At 43.7% G+C, this 21,931-nt stretch overlaps 1 protein-coding gene across 1 annotated transcript; it reads left to right on the forward strand.

The window, feature by feature from the left end:
• Nucleotides 1–2,175, forward strand: LOC117439545 (delayed-rectifier potassium channel regulatory subunit KCNS3-like). The gene is given in 3 exon segments (XM_034075475.1): nucleotides 1–68; nucleotides 608–713; nucleotides 716–2,175. Coding segments are annotated over 2 exon segments (1,500 nt in total). The 5' UTR covers nucleotides 1–68; nucleotides 608–611; the 3' UTR covers nucleotides 2,114–2,175.
• Nucleotides 2,176–21,931: the final 19,756 nt, after the last annotated feature.

Consider the following 21,931-nt stretch of genomic DNA (forward strand, 5'->3'; position numbering starts at 1 on the left):
CACCACAATGTGAAAACTTAACCACCCGGATAAAGTTGTTTTCATGGAAAGAAAGGCTGCAAGTAAAGGTACGTACCAGCTTCACGTTTTGCATTCAGTTTTTGTAGAAAACTAAAAAGTAATTGTTTATCTCTAAATAGGGTTTGGTGAAAAAATTAGTCAAACCAGCTCGTTGCTCTGAATTTCTAGAAGGGTATTTAATGAACAATATAGAAAGCTACACATGCAGGAAAACAGTCCTAATAACTGCTTGTAATGATGTGTGGTTTCAGTTTCAACTTGTTGCTTGTCATTTCCTCTGATTAGTTTAGTCTGTAATTTGATTCTTCTGGTGATAGTCCTGTACTTGAGCAATGGAAGAAGTGACAGCACCTCACGCTTCTTCCCTCACTCTAGCTCAAGCCATTTCCTGTGGATGTTTTATTGATTTTATTTTCCTTCAGAGGACTAATGTGCTCTACAAACAGTGCAGTTAAATATGTCTTGATTGACAGCAGTCCACATTAATGTACCATTGTAAAATCTTGACTGTAATGCTTGTGGGGCATATATAAAGATATATAACTGACATACTTGGCTTCTAATCATAATATATCTACATCATCAGGACCATGGGGTATGGGCAAATCCTCCACCGGCGGGGGAATGAGGAGGACCAGGTCCACCTCAACGTGGGGGGGGTTTCTGCACCATGTGGATCCGGATATCTGCTGCTCGCTTCCCTCACACACGCCTGGCCCGTCTGCTGTGCTGCCAAAGCGAGGCGGCCATCCTGGAGCTGTGTGACGACTACAGCCCGTCCGAGAAGGAGTACTACTTCGACAGGAATCCCCAGGTTTTCCTTGGTGTGCTCAACTTCTACCACACGGGACATATCCACATGATGGAGGAGGTGTGCGTCTTCTCCTTCAGCCAGGAGATAGAGTACTGGGGGATCCAGGAGCTCCACCTGAGCCCCTGCTGCAGCTACTGGTACCACGAGAGGAAGGAGTACATTGACGACGGAGACTGGGATGTGAGGAGTGACGACCAGCAGCAGCCCAGCCTGGACTCCTCCTTTGAGGAGCTCTCTGCGCTCGATCAAGACATGGCCAAGTTCAAAGGAGCCTGGTGTGCAGAGGTGAGGAGCTACGTGTGGCTGCGGCTGGAGGACCCTGGTCACTCAACAGGTTCAAAGATCATCGCCGTGGCCTCCCTCTGCTTGGTGTTGACCTCCATCGTTGCCATGTGTGTCCACAGCATGCCTGAGTATCAGAAGAAGGACGAAAACGATAAACTCATCGAGGATCCTGTCCTTGAGATCCTCGAAGAGGTCTGCATCGCCTGCTTTTCCGCTGAGTTCCTCCTCAGGCTGATTGTTTCACCCTCACGCAGGAAGTTCCTCTCAAACCCCTTAAACCTCATCGATGTTGCCTCCATTTTGCCATTTTACGCAACTTTAGCTCTGGAAACAGCCGATAAGGAAGCAGCAGAGGAGAACGAGGACTTACAAAATGTTGGGAAGGTGGTGCAGGTTCTCCGCCTCATGAGGGTTCTCCGGATCCTGAAGCTGGCTCGCCACTCCATCGGTTTGCGAGCGCTGGGCGCCACCGTCCGACACAGCTACCAAGAGGTGGGTCTGCTCCTTCTTTTCCTCTCGGTGGGGATCTCTATCTTTTCTGCCCTCATCTACTCGGCAGAGAGGGATGTGGAGAACACAGATCTGGGGACCATCCCTTCAGGCTGGTGGTGGGCAACCATCACCATGACCACAGTGGGTTACGGTGACACCTGCCCGGTAACGCTGGCGGGGAAGATAGTGGCGACCTTGTGTATCGTGTGTGGCCTGTTGGTGGTGGCTCTGCCCATCACCATTATCTTCAATAAGTTTTCAAAGTACTATCAAAGAAACAAAGCCATGGAGGGTAAGGGTATCACTAAGCCTGAAAGAAAAGATCCAGAGATTCCTTATTATAACATAAAAGACCTCTTCGCAGGAAGCGTGTATCCCTTTATCGGAAGTATCGCCTTCAGGAACAGTGTGAGCAGCGCAGGAGACGAGACGGACGCCTCCAGTCTCCAGGATATAGAGATGTATGACAACGAGACTTGTGAAAATGGTGCAGCGAAATGAGATTCAATGGAGTGTCACTCCCTTTATGACTGCAAGTCACTCCGGGCCTCTCAGGGCGCTGCATCACACCGCCTGACTCTCTGAACTGTCTTCCTCCTGCAATCTGACAGAGAAATATGGTGGCTGTCGATTGTTTTTTTCTTCTTCAAGGGCTTATGAAATATACACAGCGTCACTAAAACCCGGAAATCTTAAGGGAATTTGAGCCTTGCTCAGAGGTCTAAAAAACCCATTTTATGCTTGAAAAACAGCAATGATGCATGTCGGAGGCCATAATGTTAATGTTTTTTCAAAGTAATTGCCCTGTATTGATTTGTCTGCCAGCTTGAAAGTTCAGAGTGAGATTTCAGCTAAAGTCTATAACGACAACAATACGTTTGCTGTTTCAAAATGGTATTATAGATCTCTACTTGACTGATGTTACACAGTCTGCATGAACAAAAATAAATGAATTTCTGAATAATGTGTAGAAATATGCAATAGTTTTGATGCTGACCAGGAACTGCCACACAGAAGCACTGATATACCAGGTTATTTGGTGTTTAACTTTTCTTTTGGATAGTTGTTTCCGCATGCTGGGTGACTCCTAGGGAGATAACTCATGTGGACATGAAATAAAACTCAGTGAATCGGAAGAAATATGCCTCTCGTTTGTGACATGGCATACAGTAAGGTGTACCGCCCACTCACTCAGACAAGGTTTGCAGCTCAGGTTCATTGCATTTATTCATCGCCATATGTTCTTCACTAAAATAACTCTAAAATCTAAACCAACCTGTCATCAGTGTCTTTTATTTATTGGGGAAATGCACTTTTGACGAACTTTATGCACATCTTCTTCACTCTTCTGTTCCTGAAAGCATCGATTGGCTGTCCCTTTGTATAATCTCCGGTTGGATGAGCTGCTGTTACTAGAGCTCGAGATGTCAAATATCGTTCTCTACAGGGGTCTCTAAGGTGCAGCTCTTCAGAAGCTTCTACACTTAAAGCTCAAATATTATTTTCCAATATAATGTTCAGATGGTTTCTTATGTATCAGCTAGATGTTAATGAATGAAACACATTAACAAAATAATGAATGGGTGTCACTGTGGAGTTGCAGAGGTTGGTTTAGGGACTAGCTACAGCATAACCAGGACAGATAATCTAATTCTGCTTTGATTGATGGTAAATTAGTTTTGATTGTTTGGCTTCCTGTCTCAGGTGGGCAACATGGGATATTAGCATATTGCTCAATCCGCACTTTTTTTAATGACAGGGGTCTTGGTACAGATAAGCATTGATTTTCAATTATTATTATTCACACAGATGCACGAATGGCTGAATAATATTGGATTTATTCGTCACACTTTATGTCCGATAATAAATCTGACAAATAGTGTTCTATCACTCAAAAACTATGCTTATTTGTTTTCTTGTTTCTGTGTTGCAGAAAACAATAATCAATATTCTTAACTCTTGTTGACCTTCTTCCAATATCAAGTTATCTGAAAAGTTGAAATATTTTTCTTTTCTTTTTTAAATCTCATACCTCATCGCAAAACCAAAAGCTGTTGAACCTCTGCAATAAAAAGTAAATGCAGAAAATGAGGGATTACATTTGAGACAATGCTAGCTTGTTCACAGTAAAATGTAAACAAAACTGTAAAAATGAACTATGGCTGCCATTAAGTGAGGATGGATGCTTTAATGATCATTACCACAGCTGAATTCCCACTTTGATTCATGATGTAAGAAACATTATGAAACCAAACCTCTCTCAGAACTTTTTTAACATAAATGCTAACACAAGTTGCGTTGGCCTACAGTTTGTCAGGAAAATGTGTGAAATGCATCAATGGATTTCTCCTCAGCTTCCATTATAAAGGGTCTTCAGGCTAATCTGTAATTGTTATTGGATTTTTCAGATAGCTGTCTGTTTGTTAAAGAATCCATCGCAGGAAATGGCGATCAAGCACCGTCGGCAAACAATAGTGATGGTTTTGCGTTCCTCACCATTAATCCCACCCTCGTGGCTTTGGACGTTCAGGGAAGTGGGTTTCAATGTCGGTTCACTTTGCCATCAGCAAAAATGTATTCCCTTATTGAACTTATGTCAGGATGTGCATCTTATATTTCCCATTTCCCATCGCAGCTTGTGGTCCCCATCTGGCTTCTGAAAGTTTCGTATTTTTTGAGGTAATTGTAGGGTAGTTGTTATTGTCAGTGGCGGAAAGTACATTACTGTAGTACTTAGTAAAGTAACTTAAATACAATTTTGAGGTGCTTAACTTTCCATTTTATACTTTGACTCCAAGGGGCAACATGTTGAATTGTATTTTTTCTCCACTACATTTATCTGACACATGTAGCTCAGTGTAAGTTCAATCAGGAAGACAACATCATCGGGTGTCACACGTTATTTCAATAAGTGATCAGGGGCATTACGCCCCGGCTAGCCAATCATCGCACCTGCTAACCTCTTTAAATCTGCTCTCCCCTTCCTGTCAGTTGTCATTTCAGGTGTCAACGCAAAAGGTAGTAAACGAATACTCCTCCGCAAACACTCAGAAAAGAAGAAAAACAAACCACAATGTCTAACACAGACTCTTCCGAGACGAACGTTTTCGAAGGATCTCGATCCTGGCTCCGATGTACCTCCGGGTGCAGCTTCGAACTCCTCAAGCCTCCGGCGCATGAGCGCCCGCCTGGCTTCCCGTGACAGCTCACAATCAGCAGAAGCAAACTTCATAATCACCCATTTACGGCAGCAGGGTATCTCTGCAGCCTCAGATCTCCCTCTCTCCCAGCTCAGGGAGCTCTCGGACCAAGTCTCCGGCGCGGTCCATCAGCCCAGGGCAGCAGCCCCAGCAGCTCCAGCCAACTCTCCAGCTATCACCCCCGAGAGGCCGGAGCGAGGACGCGGGCGGAGCCGCGGGGGGAAAAGGAAAAAAAAGTCAAGTCCCTCTAGAGCCGGTCCATCTAAAAGGTCCACCTTTCCCCAGGCTCACCCGAGCGTCGCCCAGCCCGGGAGCCCCGGTAATCAGCCACTAACGGATAGCATAGCAAACTCCCTGCAATCTTTGGCTAGCTCTATGCTGCTAATTGACGCTCGCCTGCAGGCCATGGATAAAGGCCCCATCGGAGCTTCAACCTCTTCTGCGAACTGGGCCTCGGTCCCCGCTTCGCTGCCAACAGGATTTATGCCAGGTCATGGGGGTTTTCCTCCACAAATCATAGCTCCCCCTCACTCCCTGGCTTCCGCACTCCCAGCGCCTCACTCAGGTAGGCCTCATATTCCCCAGAGCGCTCACATTTCCTCTCGGCTGAGAGCGAAAATCCTCGAAGGGAAAGACATCAATTTAGTCACCCTCATCTTGCCTTCCCCGGAGTGCGACAAGTCAATCGCCACGGGAGGAAGCATCACTGCCGTTTTTAAGTCCGCAGATCCTCGGCTCCTCAGAGACCTTTCTGGTTGCTTTCGGCATCTTCCGCGATGTCCTGTGTTCCGTTTACCCGGAAAGAAGAGTTGAGTTAGACGCTTATCTGGGCCTCATCGGCGATCTTTATCTCAAATTCGGGAAATCCACGTTCTACTCCTATCACAAGAGCTTTTCTAGCAAAGCAGCACTTCACTTAGCCCACTGCAACGTTCGCCTGGACTGGTCCGTGCTGGACACCGAGCTGCTCGTGATGGCGACTGGCGGGCAACAAGTTGTTTCATGCATCAGCTGCGGGACGCAGGGCCACACCTCCCCCTTCTGCCCATCAGTGCCTTTCTCCGGGTTCAGAGCTTTTCCTGCGTCACAGTCGGGAATAATAAACAAAAAAAACAGGTGCAGAATAGGCAAGAGGCGCAGATTAGGGCAGACGACAGGATCTGTTATAAATTCAACGAAAATATCTGCACCTTTGCTTATTGTTCTTATCTCCATATCTGCAGTACCTGCAGGGAGGCTCACCCGAAGTCAGTTTGCCCCAGGTGCGGGCACGTGAAGTTCCCGCAGCAGAAACCACGTGGGGGAAAAAACTCCTGAAACATCACCTTTCCACCCCCATCAACATCCACATTTAGCAGCAGCGCTTTCTACTCACCCAGATCCTGTGTTCGTAGAATATCTTCTGTCAGGGCTCTCTCAAGGGTTCAGGGTCGGGGTTATTTCTCCTCCCTCCGTGTCCCTTGTTTAAAAAAATCTGCAATCAGCATTTAAGAACCCACCATAGTCTCCCAGCTTATCGAGAAAGAACTCAACAAAGGATACCTTATCGGTCCGTTTCACTCACCCCCGTTCTCAGTGTTCCGGACAAGCCCAATAGGAGTAGCCACGCGTAAATACTCTGTGAAAAAAAGGCTGATTTTCGATCTGTCCGCACCCCGCTCCGGCCCGTTTTGCAGTATTAACAGCCGTATTCCTCCAGAGCCATTCTCCCTTCATTATGCCTCAGTCGATAACGCAATCAAACTAATCAAGTTTGCGGGGCAAGGAGCCTGGCTCTCCAAGGCAGATATTACTGACGCATTCAAGATCATTCCCATCCATCCATCCCAGTGGAACATGTTCGGTATTAAGTGGGAAGCTAAATTCTACTATGCGGTTCGCTTGACTTTCGGGTGCAGAAGTAGCCCCTGTATTTTTAATTCCTTTTCCGAAGCTCTCTGCTGGATTCTGCTGAATAATGTCAGGATTCCCTCCGTTCTCCACTTGCTGGACGATTTTCTCCTCATAGATCCCCCTCGGGATAACTCAGGCGCTTCCCTGGCGAAACTCAAATGCTGCTTTTCAGGAGCTAGGCGTCCCCTGTCCGGAGAGAAAATCATAGGACCCGACACTAGCTGGAGTTTTTAGGCATCACACTCGACACTATAGACATGAAAGCATCTCTCCCCATCGCCAAACTGCAGCGCATCACTAAATCCTATTGCGAGCAACAAGTCATCACCAAACAGCAGCTGCTCTCCCTCCTCGGGCACCTCAACTTTGCCATGCGCATCATCCCCCAGGGCGCTCATTCATCTCCCGCCTCCTGGACGCAGCGTCGGCTGTAACAACCTCCACGACCGCGTGTTTCTAGACGAAGGCTGCCGCTCAGACCTATGCTTCTGGTCTCTCCTGCTCGCCCACTGGAATGGCATCACCTTCTTTTACGACGACCTCGTGTACTCCTCTGATTCCATGAGGTTTTTCACGGACGCTGCCCCATCCGTGGGTTTTGGGGGTTTCTTTCAGGGAGAGTGGTTCGCGGGCCCGTGGCCTCCCTCATTTCCCAATCATGCCTCATCCTCCGCCCTGCACGAGATCTATCCGATTGCTGTTGCCTGCCACGTGTGGGGCCACCTCTGGCTACGGAAACGCATCTCGGTGCTCTGCGACAACCAGTCAGTGGTCTGGATCATCAATAAAGGTCGCTCCTCTTGCAGTGACATCATGCCGTTCATGAGAAGCATCACGTGGTCCTCCCTCACCCACAACTTCCTCATCTCAGCTCGTCACGTCCCCGGCCACCTCAATATAGTGGCTGATTCCCTCTCTCGCTTTCAATTTCAGACCTTCCGGAACCTCTGCCCGGAAGCCAGCCCGCAACCCGTTGGGATTCCTCCTCTGCATCTCCTCTCTCTACATTAAACAAGAGACCCTTAGCTAGGCACCTAGGGTCCGCCAGATATTTTATGAGGAAAGGCTTAGCCACTTCCACCCTCAGAACGTACGACTTTGCATGGAGAACGTTCGCGTTCTTTTGTGTTTCCGTAGGCATCTCACTTAGACCCGTTCTCATCCCCACCGTGTGCGCCTTCATGTGCTACTGCGCCACTGATCGCCACCTCAAACCCCAATACATCCGGGGCCTCTTAGCAGGAGTACAATTTAACGTTCGCTGCTTCGATCCCAGCTTCCCCAGCTTGCTTGCTAACCTATCCGTTAAACTCATACTTAGAGGTCTTCTAAAAACGTTTCCCCCAGCGTTAGACCATAGACGACCCATTACACTCTCCACTCTGCGCCTTATGCTCTCCAAACTTAGAGAAGGATTATTTTCTCCCTACATCGACGCCCTACTCGACGCCGTATTTCTGCTGGCATTTTATGCTTTTCTTAGACCAGGCGAATTTACCACAGCTTCACGATCATTCAATCCCAATCAAGACGTCTGCCTTAACGACCTATCCTTCCACGCTAGCCATTTTAGTTTAAACATTAAACACTCCAAATGCGGAGGCGCTTGCTCCGTCATCGCAGCTCGCAACGATTCCCCGTTCTGCCCTTATGAATCCATGATCAAATTCCTGCGTCTTAGACCTTCCATTAATCCTCTCTCACCACTATTTCTTATTTCAGGGGATTTTCCCTTAACTCAACACCAGTTCAATCATTACCTTAAGCAAGTTCTCATTAGATCCGGCTTATCGCCCCAATTATTCTCGGGGCATTCGTTCAGGATAGGCGCAGCTACCTCCGCTGCTAATCAAGGCATCTCATCCTCATCCTTGCAACAACTCGGACGATGGTCCTCCTCTGCCTTCACATCCTACATCCGCCCGGACATCAGTGCCGTGCTGGCTATCCAAAGGTCCCTCAAACACTAAAAGATGGTAAATATACCTATAACTGGTGGTGGTAACACGTCAGCATGTATACGTGTCTACGGTTCCGGATCTGTCAGGCTATGACTCCGGATCTGCGTATGCTAATCCCGCAAGTGCAGGTCGCGAACGTGGGTCCGAGTCAAGTTGCCGACTCAGGTCCGCGGTTAGGTTTAACCCTGCGGGCGCAGGTTGCGGACACAGGTCCGCGCTTAGGTTTAACCCTGCGGGCGCAGGTTGCGGACGCAGGTTGCGGACACAGGTCCGCGCTTAGGTTTAACCCTGCGGGCGCAGGTTGCGGACACAGGTCCGCGTTTAGGTTTAACCCTGCGGGCGCAGGTTGCGGACCCAGGTCCGCGCTTAGGTTTAACCCTGCGGGCGCAGGTTGCGGACACAGGTCCGCGCTTAGGTTTAACCCTGCGGGCGCAGGTTGCGGACACAGGTCCGCGCTTAGGTTTAACCCTGCGGGCGCAGGTTGCGGCCAGTGGGTCTGCGTCATGGTAAACCTGCGTGCAGGTTTCGGGCAGTGGTCCCGCACATGACTAACCCCGCAGCCCGGAAGCGATTCCGGCGCTCATCATGTCCCCATGTTAATCTCTCTTTTCATCCATAGATCTCCGCAGCCAGCCACAAGGTAAGGATTGCTCACAGCTCCGTACTTCATACTTCACTTCTTTTGGGGGTTCATCAGAGCGATTCTTTCCCTCCTGAATGATCATCCTGCAAACCCGGGGCCTAGTCGCCAAAACATCATTACAGTTACTTGTTGTAATACGTCAATCACTATTCCCGCATATCATGTGTCCCGATAATAAACATGTACTCATACATCACGTCTCTCCTGATTGAACTTTAGTTACTTGTAAAATCAAGAAAAAGGAAACCGGAGTTTGCTGCAATGAATAAAAATGGGACCGCTGTCTACAGATATTTAAGTCACTGTAAATGTAACAAACGAACTCAAAGAGGTGGATGTAGGGCTGAGTTTAAAGACAACAAGATATGCATCACACAGAGGGGGGAGGAACAGTGGAGTCAGGGTGTTATTAATGTAAAGGGTAGAAAAAGCCAATTACCTGTAAATGTCACAGTGCGGGTGTCAGCACAAATGTCGATGTTGCAGCACTGACAAGGTGAACCGTGTTTCTAACTTGCCCTTTAGGCTTTTTATTTTTTTCTTAAAATGAAAAAAGCTTCATTACATTAAGGCTGTAGTAAAGTTGCTAACCAAAATACTTCTGTCGGTCAAATTAAGTCTTAATCCTGATGATTGGATGCAGCGGAGAATTTAAACCACCAGGATAAAAGGTGTCACTGATCATCGAGTTCCTGTCAGAAAGACGGTGGTCATTTCCATGAGTGGGAAATAAAAACAGATCAATAACAATTATCTAAGCAGGTTTTTCTTCTCAAATGGGTTGTGTTTGTAATAGCCAGCGACTTTGATGCTGATTTGAAGAGAGTTGTCTGTGTGCAGAGAGTGACAGTGAAGTCTTGCAGTGCTGCAGAGGCTGCTGGATCGCAATGTTTAACAAAACTCGATACAGAGAAGAATGGAGAGAGACGATCAAAGTGAAGTTCAAGTTTTTTGAAGAGAGACCATTAATCTTTCGATGAAAATCTGACATCTGTTTTCAGGGTGGTATACACTATATATACTGTATATATTACATAAAGCCTCTGGCTCCGTGAAGGCACTTGTCCCTATACCTCGCACAAGAGGAAAAGGTCACTGCAGTGATGAATTTGCAAAATGCAAACAGGAATTGTATGTAGTGTGAAATACTGCAGGAACCCAGTGCCCGAGCTCTAAGGTTGCTACTTTGCCACCTTTATAAGTGTCAAGTCATTGAGTTTTAATAGATAAAAACGCAATTCAAAACTTGTAGAGAATTGGCCAAGAACCAAATGGGATTCTGCAAAGTTGGCTTTAATAGATTAAGGTTGTGATTGTTTAATTAATGTCAAATAAAAATTCGGAAGACCTTGTATTACATATTGTTATGTTATGTTACATAATGTTGTTGTTGGGCAGATTGACGTTTTTATGGGACACAACTGTTACCTTTGCCCATTTAATATTACATCAGATACAAAGTTTGCAAAAAGTTGAGGTGTCTGAATACTTTCTAAAGCCACTGTGATATAACAGCTAGTGCCTCATATATAAGCACAATAATGACCCCATCCAAAAAGGATACACTTGTTACATTTTAATGAGCTGAAACGTGATTCTGTGCCTCCTGTCTGGAGGGGAAAACAAGAGACTTGTGGCCGGTATTTAATTTTTCCTGATAGAGGAGACTCTGCTAGGAGGAACTGTTTTAATATTTCCATTAGCTTAAGCTAATTTGTAATGTCTTGATCCGAGTCTTTGCGTGGTCCGCAGAGTACAGCCAGATCACTTTTACTCTCCCATTACCATCAGTGTGGTTTCAGCTCAAGGTCAGATATAACAAAGGAGCCACTTTGTCTATATTGGGTTCCTGCTTTGTTCCCCCATGCAGGTTTGTTACAACGAGGCTTGATGGATAATTTCATTGTGCATTTCCTTAATCATTTATTACTCTGATGGAAGCTGACTTTCTGACTGGGCGTCATAAATCTGCTGTAATTCAGCCAGGCATATAAGCCTTTTTACATCTATTAACTTTTATTGTGAACAAGCTATGCTTTCTGTATTCATTCAGCATTCTTAAACCTGCCTACTCCTCTTCATTTTAGATTCAGAAATACTTTATTTTCCATCCCAAATCAATGGATATCTGTCTTGAACTGCCTCAGCCATGGCATAGGTTTTTAAGTTGTCATGAAAATTAACATGTTAGTAGTTGTCGTGATTTTATTCACAGCACTTTAAGGACTTTATGGTATGTTGTCTTTAAAAGTTGTGTTTGAAAGCTAACAATAATTAGTAAGTGTACCTTGAATAGGATGAGATTTGGGATGAGATGTTCCTATCTGAAATGTGGATGTTTTTGAAAGATGCACAAGCACTTTACTGTGAAAACATTGTGCTACAATCTATTGTTAGCATACAGTGGTTGTAATAATTAGTCTATGTGTACAAAATGCATAAATCTAAATTAGGATAGACATATTTTACTTTTTGAACCAGTTTTTTGCCTTTATTATTAAATGCAGGTCTTGTCTAAAGCTCCACAGCTCGAATCAAACAGGGGATGTTGCAGTTACATATATGGGACTTCACTACATCATCAGGAAACCCCCTCCTGACGCCACTCTAAATCCTTCTCCATTAACCTTTATGTATTCAGTTTATTAGCTTCTGACGTGGCCTGCCCCTTAGATAAAAGGCTTATTGACCCGATTATCTTAATGTCAAGTGTTTTACACAGACAAAGATACATTATGAGCAAATTGGACTGAAAAAAAGAACAGCTGGGGTCAAACTCACCTTCACCTCACCTTGGCCACTGCAGTGTGACTTATCCCATTAAGAACAAGAGAAGACTGAAGCATTTCAATTAGCCTCTTTGGTCACCATTGCAGTCGTGAGCTCACTAATTATGAAGGCAGAGATAAGCAGATAATCCAGAGTCCCCTGCCTGGTATCCATCTCAGAGGGGGGGTGGGGGCAGGCCTGTGTCCCCTGCGCTCAGCGAGGCATACTGCAGCGTCGGCTCCTCGGAGAACGAGCTGTTTGTCTTGCAGATGGATTTGATTCCTGTTTGTTTGGACAGGTTACGTGAGGTTACAGCCTAAACATTGCAAGGATGTTGCACAGCTTAAAACCCCCAAGAATACAAGGAGTAAGGAGACACTGTTCTGCTGCTCATCTAACATACATGTGCAATTTCATTTGTAGTTGAGATAAATATTCCACTTAAAAATATCCCATCCCCCCCCTCTATGTGGTTTAAAGGCAAGGCATGTTTTTTTATAAAGCACATTTGAACAACAAGGCAATACACCGTGATTAACAAATAACATCAAATGTAATTAGACAAAGTGCAAAAGAAACACAAATTATTAAATGACATTAAATGACACTTAAAACAACAATTAAAGGCCAAGCTAAAGTATAATGAGACAGATAACAAATACTAGAATAACAGTTAAAGTGCTATTTAAGAAATGAATGGTTTAAGCTATTAAAAGAATATTATTCCACAATGTCTGACAACATCCTGCATATATTCTGCATTGACATTGACACTTTTGTTTATCATTTAAGACACTTTTTCCTAAATCCAGTCTGGCATGGATGGTTCTTTTTTTTAATTCTATTTCTCTATCTGTGTTTTAATTGTTGTTTTACTTTTATGTACGACACCTATCAAATTCCTCGTAAGTGTAAATCTACCTGGTAATAAACCTGTTTCTAATTCTGATTCTCATTCTTATCATCATTAGAATTTAAAATAAAGTTTGAACAATGCCTAGCTGCGCAGCGTGAGCTTAATGACCCACCAGCAGCATTCAACCTCCAAGTGTTCACTAGTCTCTCGCAGCAGTTTAAATGTACCAGGTAATAGTGGACGTAAAACTCCTTTCCGTCAACGTTTATGGGACAATTTATTAGCTTTATCCCCACTTCAGTATTTACTTACATAGAATTTATGAATAAATCTAGTTTATTTAATTTTCTTCACAGTAGATATAAAGGAAATATATTGTCAATATCAGAGTTCGGACATACTGTAGCTCTCTTCGTTTTAATCACAGGCTCATACACATTATATGAATTGAGTTTACATTTCATTAATGTGTTTCAGAGTGACAGAGTGCTGAGCTGGGCTGGGCCTAAGTGACGACAGAGTGGATAGGATGAAAAATGTACAGAACACGGCTGCGGCTCTTTGCTGGGATGATGCACTGACTCACTCACTATGGAGGGTTGCAATGGAGAGAGCAAGGATTTAATGGACGCAGTAAAAGAGGGCAGGAGGACACAGAGTCCTGCTAATGAATCAGAGGAAGGAAGAGAGGATGAGGAGAGCGAGAGGAAGACTGAACAGGGAGGGATGGGCCAGGGAAAGACACACACAGATATTCTGCAAACAGCACCCTGACATGGATACAATCAAATACTTTTCACCTTTATTTTCATGTAGCCACAGGAGTTAAACCCATTTACATTAAAGAAAGAACACAGCTGTTATTACAGGTAACAACTTCAATTCAACTGATTCAATGATGAAAATGATGTGATTAAAGGGGCCCAAAGCTCATGTTTTCATGCTTTAATGTTCAAAGAGCTCTTTGCTTTTTCTCATACTGCCTGTGCTGCAGCACCTCTTTTTCCCCTCTGTCTGAAACCAGAGCCCAGTCTGGTCTGATTGGTTAGCTGGCCGGCTCTGTTGTGATTGGTCAACCGCTAAGAGATGTCCCACCCCTTACCCCCTGATCCCACCGGAAGCGTCTGCGCTGCGCTGCGCCGCGCCGCGACCTCCTCCTGCGTCATAAGCGTCACCAGGCGCGTTTCAAAACGTTGCGGAAGCGGAGCGTCGTGTGTGCAGCCTCGCAGTTGTTGTTTAAACACAAGTTTATTTGGGGGATGGGCCTGGGCCGGATGAACGTTCCACTTCCTGCCTACGCTGCGCTGCGCCGCGTCAAAAATAGGATTCATCCTATATTTTAGAAATTCCTTGTGGCGAGGAGCTTCTGGGACGCTTCGAGCCGCGGCGCAGCGCGGCGGGTCTGGTGGAATAGCACCCATTGACTAGAGTGGCCGCGATCGCTAAAAACGCTGCAGCCGCAGCGCAGACGCTCCTGGTGGGATTAGGGGGTTAGCCTATATGTACAATGTTTCGGAACGCTAGCCAATAGAAGTGCAAGTGTTACATAGTGATGTCACTATGTTACGGAAGTAAACAAAGGAGGCCAATCGAGGTGTTTCAGGCAAGGAAGGGGGAGAGAAACTCCCTCAATAGGGATCTTTGGGATTTCAGCCTTTGCAGACCATTTTCATGCACACAAACCTATAACACTCTAAAGGGAACAATTCAAAAAGAATAATAGGGCCGCTTTAAGACAGAATATTCTAATTTCTGAAACAAAAAATACAGAGACTCAACAAGGGCACAAATGGACGAGATACGAACAAAGCAAACATTTTTGTCAGTTTTGGTTCTTAGTTATCAATACATATTTTGTATTTGTAACTTTATTTATATCAAAAACCTTTAACATTAAACCTAAAAATAGTTGTGACTTTATTACTTTTAGCCTATGATGATAAAATGTATTCATGCATCCATAAATCAGGGCAGAGCCTGGAAACTTACTGCAGCATGTTTGTTTTTTTTAACCTCGGCTGCAGATTTTTACAGTCAATGATGTGAGCTGCTTGTGCCAAGCAATGCATATGCTGCGTAATTGTGTCCACTCAGTCTTTCACAGCATCAATAAATGTCTGTAATTAAAAATCAATGATAATCTGCACCTTTATTGAATTCTATCTCAGCAGTGATTTAGTTATTAAGTTATGTATCATGGTTTAATATCCCTCTAATCTGATTTATTGAGATCTTGTGCATTTGTCCTTAGAGCAGCATAGATGAATGGCTGTGGAGCGTTTTTGGCAGGTATAACAAGAAAGGGCTTTTGATTAAACAGATGGATGGTACCATCAATCTTGTAAAGTTAATGTGAATGATGTTGACATTATGACCACTGCCCTCAATCCTTGCTAAGCTCTTTAAAAATGAAAGAAGGGACACTTTAAAGGTAACAGTCTCAATATCTGTCCACTGAGCAAATGGAAGCTCTTGCAAGAGCAATAACACAGTGTTAAAATATCTTATTGGAAAGAAAAGTTGTGTATTTTAAATAGTACTCAATTAAAAGAAGAAGATGATCAAAATGTGGCTATTCGCATTTCAGAATTATATCATGGATATATAATTGTTCTGATTTAAAATGATTGATGCATTCATGTGTTCATCAATGTTGGTATAGAAGAGGTTTACTTTAACCAAATTACATATTTGTGGGTAGCTTAACCTATAATGGTGCATCATAAGTTATTGTTGCATCTACATTTGCAAAGACACTAGTAACAAGCTGTAATGTTATTGAGTAACTTCTGTGCAAAAGGCCACTGCTTCTGTCATTGAGGGACTAATGTGCCATAAAGAAATTCTACAACTCACACACACATGTGACATTGAATGAACAATTACCTCACAAACTTTCTTTAAAAGGTTTGTCAAAGAGGGGGGCAGGCTCTATTTCTCTCTCAATAACTTGCTGTTATCTTCTTCTTCTTTTTTCAAGTCTTCTTCAAATCTCTTCGCTCATATCAGTTTACATTGTCAGCTACAAGCAGCGTTTGCTTTGCATTGTCAATTTAACATTAAAATGAAAATGGACTATGGCACCATAAAGCACTTAACAAAGCTCTGAGGACGTTATTCAGTGAGTAATTGTCCTGTGCATCTCTGAGCGTTATTGTGCACCAGTGATTGCTTTGATTAGCCCTCAATGACCTTGCTGATAATTGATTTGTATACTATATCTCTTCCAGGATGATTGACGCCATTTAAGATTAAGAACATCTACTTACTGTATGCAATCTCCTTCTTCTATGAGGAGAATTGTAATTTTCCTCATTATGTGCATTTTAAAAACGGGTTCCTTATTTCTTCTTTAAATATAAAATAACTGAGTACAGCAATGTCATTTAAAACAAAGCACACGCCTCCTGGACTGCTTCTGGTCTAATGATCCAGAAAATCATTTTTGGGGATCTAGGTAAAGTGATTAATCAGTTAATTTGGTGGAACCTGCTTAGAATAAAACCTGCATCTAAACAATCTTCTTCGCTCTTGTAAGCACACTTGATTTACATTTTCTTGATTTATTTAATCAGCACATCTTATGGTGCATTTCCACTACAGCGCGGAGCTCGCTTTAAGCGTGCCGAGCCGTGCCCGTTTTTTGTTGCATTTTCACTTAGCGTAGTACCGGCTAGCGGGTACTATTTCACAGTTTTTCTGACCCCATAAAATCAGAGTCAGGCTGAGTATGCTAAACTAGAGAGAGAATCGCTGGCAAGGGGGCTACAACTACAACAAGATGGACATATTTGACCGTGATTTAATTGTAATACACGTTTCAAAATTATGCCGAAGTCACAACATACTGATACCGGTTAGTAAAAACCATGAATTAATGCTTTGACAAGTCTGCAGACAGACGGCAGGCGAAAAACCTTTTAAAATGCCTGTTTTCTGAATGGAGATCGGCTAAGCTAACGTTATATATGCTCCGACCGTCCACACTCACAACAACGGCCTATACAGACATAAATAAACCAGTGACTGTATCATGGGAGCCTGCCTGCAGACCTCCACTCTCAGGACAGTTCCGGTGCAGGCTGCACTCTTAGGACGACACCTCCCATAGATATTTATATATATATATCTATGACACCTCCACTGTCAGTACAGGAAGTGACGATTCTGACGAACACGTTTTTTTTCCCGCCCACCGAAGGACTCGTTTGATGGAAGTTTACAAATCACAATGGAGACTCATCACGGAGGTGATGAGTCCGCCCACCGTGCACTTTGGGTCGGCCTTGGTCAAGCCCTTTTGACCCCCCCAGCCTGGTTCACGTAAAAGTTTTTTGCTCAAATGACACCATGGAGGAATGTAACGGGAGTTGACAGGGGACTCTGCCCGCCTCACAAGTGCCTATTTTCGGACACTTTTTTTCACTTTCCCCCGGTTTTATTATTTTTTATATTTTTGGCTATTTCACCCGGTTTCTACCGGGGACATTGCCCGGTCTCGGGTGTCCCCCCACGTACTGTGTTTATTTGGAAATTTAGTTTGGAAAGTGGCGCTGCGGCTGTACTGATAGTAACTACAATACAAGGTGTCCGTATCTATATATACATATGTATATAATAACTTAAGTGTCACGATCAGTCACGATCCGATTTTATTTTGTATTTGCGTGCATTTCCTGTTTGGAAAGTGGCACTGTACTGATAGTGGTGATTTTATTTTGAAAAAAAGAAAGAAAACGTGTTCGTCAGAATCGTCACTTCCTGTCCTGATATTGGAGGTGTCCTGAGAGTGGAGGTCTGCACCGGAACTGTCCTGAGAGTGGAGGTCTGCAGGCAGACCCCTCTCGACTGTATTTGCCATGACACAGACAGTCTGTGGTTTGAACTTGTTTTAACTTTTGTCTAGTAAAGTGAGCCAGTCCTAACGAGGCCTAGCCATACCGAGCGAGGCCGTGAAGTGGAAATGCGCTATTAGTCTCTTTTGTTATGTTGTACTAAAGCCTGTTAAACGAATCAAAGATGACCCTGTTTGCCTTTGTAAGTAATTATTGAACCCTGAGCAGGGCTGCCAACAGTCACGCATTGAGCGTGAGAGTCACGCAATGAACCCATATATCATGCACTCACGCCACACTTGCCTTTCCTCACGCTAAGTTTTCGTCCAAAATAAATGTATATAAAAATAAAGTGAAGGAACAGCAAACCGAGCGGTCTACGAAATGAGAGGGTCTTCTGGCTTAGTTCAGTAAAGCTGGAACGATATTGGGAGATTCTGATTTCACGGATCAATAACTCATGAACAAAACGTTATTCAGAGACAAATGACGTCTCCTAAGTACCGTGGTAAGGTTGACAACGAACTACAATCACATTCTGATCAAAAAAAGCCAATACGTGCTGTCCTCCGAGCTGGACACATTACATTGGTCTCTATCCGCAGCTGGAGAATAAACGAGTGCTCAGGGACCGTCTGCAAAGTGCAACTCCCAAAAAAGAGAATACAATAATATTCAATCACTATTATACAGCTTATGGGCTAGTTGCACAAGATGGCGTCTATCAACTTCCGGCGGTTGTAAACTTCCGGTCTACAGTAGAGTGGTAGAGGGAAGAGCGATAGATAGCGTATAGATAGCGTAAGATATTATATAGGCACTATTTTACACTCGATGTCTCCAAGACCTACCGAAGATTAACATCAGTGATGTACATCGGCTGGTACAAGCGGCAGGCTCTGCCCCGAGGAGCAAAAGAGAAAAGGGGTTCAAGATGTAGCTACATATCCAGTTACATCGACAATTATGAAGGTACGTGACAAACAAAGCTGTAGTTATTGGCTAACTTTGACAAATTGACAGTCTTGATACAGTGTAAAGCGTTTTAATGATGTACCATTACGTTTTTTTGGATAACATGAATGATATTCAATTCCCCTCAGTTTCAAAAAAAGATCTACCTTCAGGGAGAGTGAGCATCAGGGCTAGCTGTTACAGGTCCATGAGAAAGCATGAAAAGCCTCACGATCTCAGAGTAGAGAGGAAAATAAAAAGTGTTAATCGGTTCAAAGCCTCAATCAGGTTCATGTTCTGGGGTTTTGATGTGCCAAGAGTAGATAACCTGTGATTTAGAATTCAAATAAGCCCAGCTAGCTGACGTGTTGCAACAGATTACATAGTGACAATACATTTGCTCACATCAACTGGTAGCTAGCTATGTGTGTGTAGCATGAAGGGGCTACAGATTTATTTTCGTTTTGTAACCCTCTCGTGTAAAATGATAAATACATTAGCTAAACCCAAACTTAGCTTTCATCAAAGATTTTTAATGAGAGGTTGAAAACCATCTCTGCTTTCATGGAAACCCCAGAAACTGGTTGTGACTGTTCTTTACTGAATGGTTAGTATAATCCATGTAGGGTCCAATTATTTGTATTGCCCAGTGTTTGGTAAGTGCTGGTTTTGTACCCTACATCTATGTTAAGCTGTTCAACGTTCTACTAACACTATGTTATGTAGTTATAATATAAGATAATACATTGAGAGAGCTGAGACAGGCTATACAAGCGTATCTGTTTGAATGTCCTAAAATTACAGTATTCCAAACAGCAGAACTTCTGTGTATGTGATGTGACTGACAACCTGACATGGTTTAGCCTTTTCCCACACCTATTACTTGCCTGATCAGCCTGCTCTCAGCTTTCTCATTTACAGAGTTGGGTGTAACAATATGTAATAATAATATTACTTTTGTCGGTAACGGAGTAGTGTAACGCGCTACTTTTATAATTCAGTAATCACACTACAGTTACTAACATTGCCCCGACACGCGTTACTTCGTTACTTACTAAAATCAGTCATAATCAAACCTCAACAAACACCTGCAAAGAACACATGCTAAGGTGAAGCTAACGCACAGCTATTTGTTGTTTGTTTATATCACGTAGTCTGTTCTTCTTCTCTGTTTTCCGGTTGTTGCCTGTTTTGAATGACGAATACACACTACCGCCGCCTGCTGGTAAGGAGAGTTATTGCCACTCACGCATGCGCAGTTCGTACATGCTCGGCTGAAGTCTTTGCGGTGTCTGATTCCAGTGCAACACATGGCCAACACGCAGGAGATACAGATAGCAGGAGACAGAGGACAGCCATGGTCAGATAGGAAAACATTCAGGATCTGGATCAGTCTTATGCGACAATGGAAACTGAACTAAAGAGAACATTTGAAACTTTAGCAGTCTGCGTGATCTGCCTGCAGGGAGGGGCGGGCCGGCCCTGCGAGTAAAGTAACGAGTAAAGTAACGAGTTACTTTATGTAGAGAGTAACGAAGTAGTGTAATATATTACTTTTTTTTAAAGTAATATGTAATATGTAATATATTACTTTTTTTTAGTAACGACCCCATCTCTGCTCATTTGTCTGTGTTGTGTTGAAGCAGTGTCCTAAATGTAAAATGACTGACATTTTTGTTTTAAGGACTGTTCACCTGTGGAGATTGCAGTGGCAAAGTGTTCCTGTGTAGCTGGAACAGCACTCTGCAACCACAATGTTGCACTGCTGTTCCAGACCGCACACTACTCCACACTCAACCTGGCTACTGTACCCCCTGTCCTCAGCTGCACTGAAACAGAGCAGCGATGGCACAAGCCAAGAAGAACCATGGTAAGTACTGTAAGGGAAACTTCTGTGTAGCAATGCAGTGGGAGTCACCGACTCAGGAAGGAGACACGGTGGAGCAGGAGCTTTGATGTCAAACACTGGAGGTTTATTTGGAGTTACGGCCGGATAATTCACATCACAAGTCACAGCAGTCACGGTCTGACTGCACGGGTGGTCAATTCTGGAGAACCTCTCTCTCGTTAGCCCATTTAACTGGTTTCACAGAGAGTAATCAACATATTTTGATAAGATAGTTTAACCAGTTGGGGACACTGAGTCACTTGCGTCCGTCACTTATGGCCTCGAAGATGTCATACCTTGGAGTCCACAAACAACAAAGAAGGAAGTGTCCCAGTGCACCCACTACAACAGACCATCTGTGACCTAGTGTTGACCGGTCACAGAATGGGAACAATAACATTATGGCTGAAGCAGCCTATGTCCTTAAAGGAGATAAACAGACGTCAGGGTTGGTCCTGTACATCATATCTAGGAGTCTAGGTCAATAATTTCCCTAACAAGTACAGTATGTGTTCACAACCAATCCACGGTTTAATGAGTATTTCCTTTGTGCCAAGAGCTGATTTAGTATGTTGCATCAACGACCTTTTCAATTAATTTGACAATTCGTTTGTGTAATTAATAGGGTGTGAAACCAGACAGAGTGAGTGACATGGTGTTCACTTCCACTAAGCCAAAGCTGTTTACAGTTGCTGACCGTGTAAGGTAATATATATTGTCCTAAGTAATTTTATGTAGCCTGCTACAACTTTGTGATTGTTTTCTGAGTGTAAAATTGTTCTTAAAGTCCTAAGTATCATATAAACATGTTACAAGGCCATGCGGGGGGAGCTGCCAGACCCAGATGTCCTCAAAGTCAGAGAGGCATACAAGGACTTCTCAGCAGTCATCGCACCACGAAAAAAAAACGAATGGCTCACTACTCAACTCAACGACTAACACTCTTTCAGAGGATATGTTGGAAATGCACACATGATATATATTTTTTGCATCTACTTTCTGGATATTGTTCATCTGTTATATAAACTAGAATTACTTAAATATGCAGAGACTAATAATTGAAATGTTTTAATATGTATTTTTCCCCCCGATATAACATCAACCTATGTTTTGTAAACGTTTATTAAATTAATCTGTAAAATGTTATCATATTGTGGATTTATTAAATTATGTATTTTCCTTTGTTATTTATGTGTGCGTTTGTTTTGAGGATATAATTCATTAGTACCTAAACATAGTATGGTATAACTGCTTTTTGTAATGAAATTCACAATTGGTTTGGGAGCAAGAAATCTTTTAATCGTTGTTGCCCAGGCTTGC

The sequence above is a fragment of the Pseudochaenichthys georgianus genome, chromosome 24, assembly GCF_902827115.2.
Source record: "Pseudochaenichthys georgianus chromosome 24, fPseGeo1.2, whole genome shotgun sequence".
In the NCBI taxonomy this organism is placed as follows: domain Eukaryota; kingdom Metazoa; phylum Chordata; class Actinopteri; order Perciformes; family Channichthyidae; genus Pseudochaenichthys; species Pseudochaenichthys georgianus.